This window comes from Micropterus dolomieu, linkage group LG14 (assembly GCF_021292245.1).
Source record: "Micropterus dolomieu isolate WLL.071019.BEF.003 ecotype Adirondacks linkage group LG14, ASM2129224v1, whole genome shotgun sequence".
In the NCBI taxonomy this organism is placed as follows: Eukaryota; Metazoa; Chordata; class Actinopteri; order Centrarchiformes; family Centrarchidae; genus Micropterus; species Micropterus dolomieu.
In genome coordinates, this window is record NC_060163.1 from 11586170 (window position 1) to 11590240 (window position 4071).

Here is a 4071-nt window from a genome sequence, read left to right on the forward strand (position 1 = left end):
GGGGTTTCTTATAAAGCATGGGGTGTTTCTCTCTGGATAGTTGAATGATGAGTTTACTTAAACATATTCCTTGTGTTTTTGTTCGCACCAATCACTATTCTTATGTGAAACTCTGTTTGGTCTATCACACCCCAGCTATTATTTCGGAGGGGGGGTGTCTTTCGACCAGAAGTAAGTGTATGTCCCCTTCAGAAAGCTTCACTATTGTTGACCCCCAACTTCCAACAACTGTGATCGTGTCTCCCTTTTGCTGCATTTAAGAAAAAATCCAAGATCAGCAGCAAAAGTGCATCCCTGAAATATCTAGATGCCACTATGCTGTGTCCAGTTCCCATCGATCTTGTCTTGAGGAATAGATTTGTATGTCAAGCTTTGTTGTTGTTTGGTTTGCTGTATCTCTTATCCATTCCACAAAGCCCATGTTTTCTCCAGGATCTTGCATTTTACTTTTTTAGTTGTACAAATGATGATCGTACCTCACAACATGCTGTGTTCATTACTGGCTGTGAACCACATGTTTACCGATCTTAACACCATGTTTTCCTACCTGGTCGACCCCCTTCTCAGCCTGGTGAGAGAGATCTGGGGTTAGCAGAGATTTCAGCCACACAGCCATCAAAGGGGTTGGCCGCCCAGTTCCCACATATGGTGTCCAGGCGAGCTCTCAGAGACTTTGTGGGCCTGGAGAACTGTGAGAAAGCCACTCGTGACGCCATGCTCAACTTCAGCTTCTACTTGACCATCGGCGATATGGACGAAGCCTTCAAGTCTATCAAGCTCATCAAGAGGTAAGGCATCAATATGTGCACGCCATCAGGAGGAGACGTGCAGGATGGCATTCCTGCTGTGGGCACTTCCCCCTGTTTGATCACTGTCATCACCTCTTCCAGCAGTCTTTTCCTCAAGGGCCTTAATTCAAAGGCTAATCAAAGGCCACAGAGACAGCATTGTTGTTACAGCCTTGCCTCTTCTCAGAATGCTCTACAGTGGTTTGCAGTGGCAGAGCTGTAATTAATTGCTTTTGACTTACATTGAGAATGTGGCGTTGTTGCCACTCATCACCTTTCATTTCATTCAGCACCTTCGGCTGCTGAGGTTAACATGGAAGGAAACTACCACAATAGTTTTGTAACCTTAACTTTAATATGCTTTCAGTCTGACAACTGATCAAGGCACTGAACAACACTGCCTGTTTTATTATATTCCTTAAATGTTTGTCTTATTCCTAGGAAATATGAACAAAGCAGCCAATTGACAGGTCAGTGAAACAAATGCCACACCACTGCCATGGAAAGGCTAGTATATTTTAAATCCTGTATATGAGGAATTTAATTATATTTAAGACTAAGCTCACCAGTTTGTGTATCATACCATGATGCTATAATCAAATGAGAACCACCACAGCATAACTTTTGTCTGTTGTTTATGTAAGCACATGAAATTGAATTTTAAACATAGGACATGATTAAGGACTTTTTCTGTGTCTGTGTTCAGGGAAGGAACTCTTCAATGTGTATATATGTGACTGTTTCTGTTAGTGTGCGGGTGGGTTCTGAGGGGATGTACTTTTCTAAACACACTTTGACACACGCGCACACACACATTAGGTCCCCCTGCCAGTTTGGTCGAAAAGGAGTGTCCTTTCCATTCTTGCAAACATTGAATCAGGTCACTAAAAGGATGTGCATGTCCTTTGTATCTGTGTGTGTGTGTGTGTGTGTGTCAGGGAAACATGTATGGGATTTTAGCAAAGATCTGATATTATCTCTAGCAGAATACGTGATTCAGGGCACACGGTGTGAATTCTGCCGTAGTGTTTGCTTTTGCACGTACAAACATTACCCAAATGGGAAAATAGCATATCCGCTGGCCAGATATTCCATAGAGTTTAATAGGCTTGATGACAGCTTTACTAAGTTCCTCATTGATGGCTATTTTTACTGCTGCTTCTTTTCTGTTTTTTGTTTTTAAAAGATTGGTATTGTGTTCGATTCCCGCATATCTCCACCCACAGGAATATGCATTTTCTGCGGCGGTAAACTGTACCATCTGGGACTTGTCTCTGTGGTTGAGATCTTTGAATTGACAACGGTTCTCATACTTAAGACATAGGCTGGCTAACGATCCAGAAGTCAAGTTTATTTCAGCTAGGACATGTATTTAATTTCATATAATGAAATATCCATTGTAGACACGCATTTCAAACATGTATGTTAAAGTTTACCCAAATCCCGTTTGTGTGTGTGTGTGTGTGTGTGGACGGACAACAAAATCCACTACCATGCTCTGCTAATGCAGCCTGACAGTATATGCAATTTTATATCAGAAGAGGCTTTACAGCCCAATTTCTGTGTATCAGTGGGGTTTTACTCAGCCTCGTCTCTCTGCCTCCCGAAGCAGCCTGCCAGATACAGGTTGGAATGTCTTTATTCAGTCCAGACTGTGCTACTTCCTCTCATTCATGTTGTCCTTGACTTTAGGTGACATGTTGCAGGGTTATCTACCCATTTTAATGCAGTCCCTCTCTTACAGTCTTTTTGCCACTGCATTTTCTTTTTAAAAGCAAAACTCCACCGTTCCATCAGGAACAAAAACACCCAAGGAAGTGTTCAGGGGTGAAGCAGAGACTGATGAATGATGTTGGAGTCACCCTCATTGCTCTCAGTTTATGCCATTCACTGCATGAAACCATTACAGTTCTTCTCCACTGTTAGTCTGTCATTCTTTAAAGACACTACCCTCATTTCCTGAAGGAAACATTAGAATATGAATTCTACAAAATGTAGACATTTCTATTTTTCTTCGCAGAATAGTGAAGATACAGTGTGTTTATATCACCTTTCACCCAGCAGGTTTGAGTCAGTTTCCTTAAAATCATGGCAGTGTTGAAATTTAAAATTATTCGACCAGTGTACTTACTGATAATTAATCTAGATAAGACTTTTTAGAGTATTAGTATTTTGCTGCATTGTTGAGACGGAATTGTTCGTAAATGTAAATATATCACGTTTAACATAGTTTCTTTAGAACGGGGTCGCGATGGAACAATGGATAAGACTATGCCATTGGTCGATACCCCACTGTGACCCATCCACCAATGTGTCCCTGAGCAAGACACTTTAACCCCTAGTTGCTCCAGAGGTGTGCGACCTCTGACATGTATAGCAATTGTAAGTTGCTTTGGTCAGCTAAATGAATAAATGTAATGTAGGTTAAATAGCTGTAGCCAGTGGTGGAATGTAACTTAGTACTTTTAGTATTTTTGTTTTGTGTGCTCATGGAAAGTCGACTTTTTAGAGACACGTGTTTCTCACAGGACATAGTCGCTACAAACATATGACGATCTTATAGATTTTGATGCTTCGCTGTAGATGTAAACTACCCAACAGTATAAAAAATAGTAACATCTGCAGTAGTAAATTGCAAAATACACATTAATGCAGCAGTGATACTAATCCAAAAACATCATGTATAATAGTAAAACGCTATATTTGTTTTGCCTACTGAGTACTTTGATGATAAAAACTTATATAATTTTACTAAAGTAAGCTTTTGAATGCCAGACCTCACTTGTAGTGAAATATTTTCACAGTGTGGTTATTTCTGCTTTTATAGTAAGTAAAGGATCTGAATACTTTTTCCACAACACGTTGTAGCACACAAAACCTAAACCAATATACATTATGTGTTGTACTTTTTCCTCACACTCTTAGCTGCTCTATAGTGTTTGTTGTAACTAATAGCTAATATAACAGTCCATATGGACTCCTAACAAACTTTGAGGGTTAAGCATAGAGGTTCATTCTTGACCTCCATGCTTACTTACTACTGTAACTTTTTCTTGGGCTTTCAACCATATCTCACAGCCCTCTTCGTTGAAGATATATGTCCACCTGTTATCATCACTTAGTACTTAGTAGGTCACCTGAAAATTCCACTTTCTGAAGTATGCCTTCATATAGAACCCAGAGTTTAGAATATTGCATACACCTCTAGAAAGACTGCTGCTAAATGCTAAACTTTACCCCAATGCTTCCAAATACATGTTATATTTTATGTAACATTTAAAAA

At 39.9% G+C, this 4071-nt stretch overlaps 1 protein-coding gene across 2 annotated transcripts in view; it reads left to right on the forward strand.

Annotated features, from left to right (window-relative positions):
- Positions 1-4071, forward strand: part of ift140 (intraflagellar transport 140 homolog (Chlamydomonas)) — a 29797-nt gene that overhangs the window by 8995 nt on the left and 16731 nt on the right. For both annotated transcript variants that reach the window (XM_046068391.1, XM_046068394.1), the window contains exon 18: positions 568-788. In XM_046068391.1, the coding sequence (XP_045924347.1) occupies positions 568-788 (221 nt within the window). The remainder of the gene's footprint in view (positions 1-567; positions 789-4071) is intronic.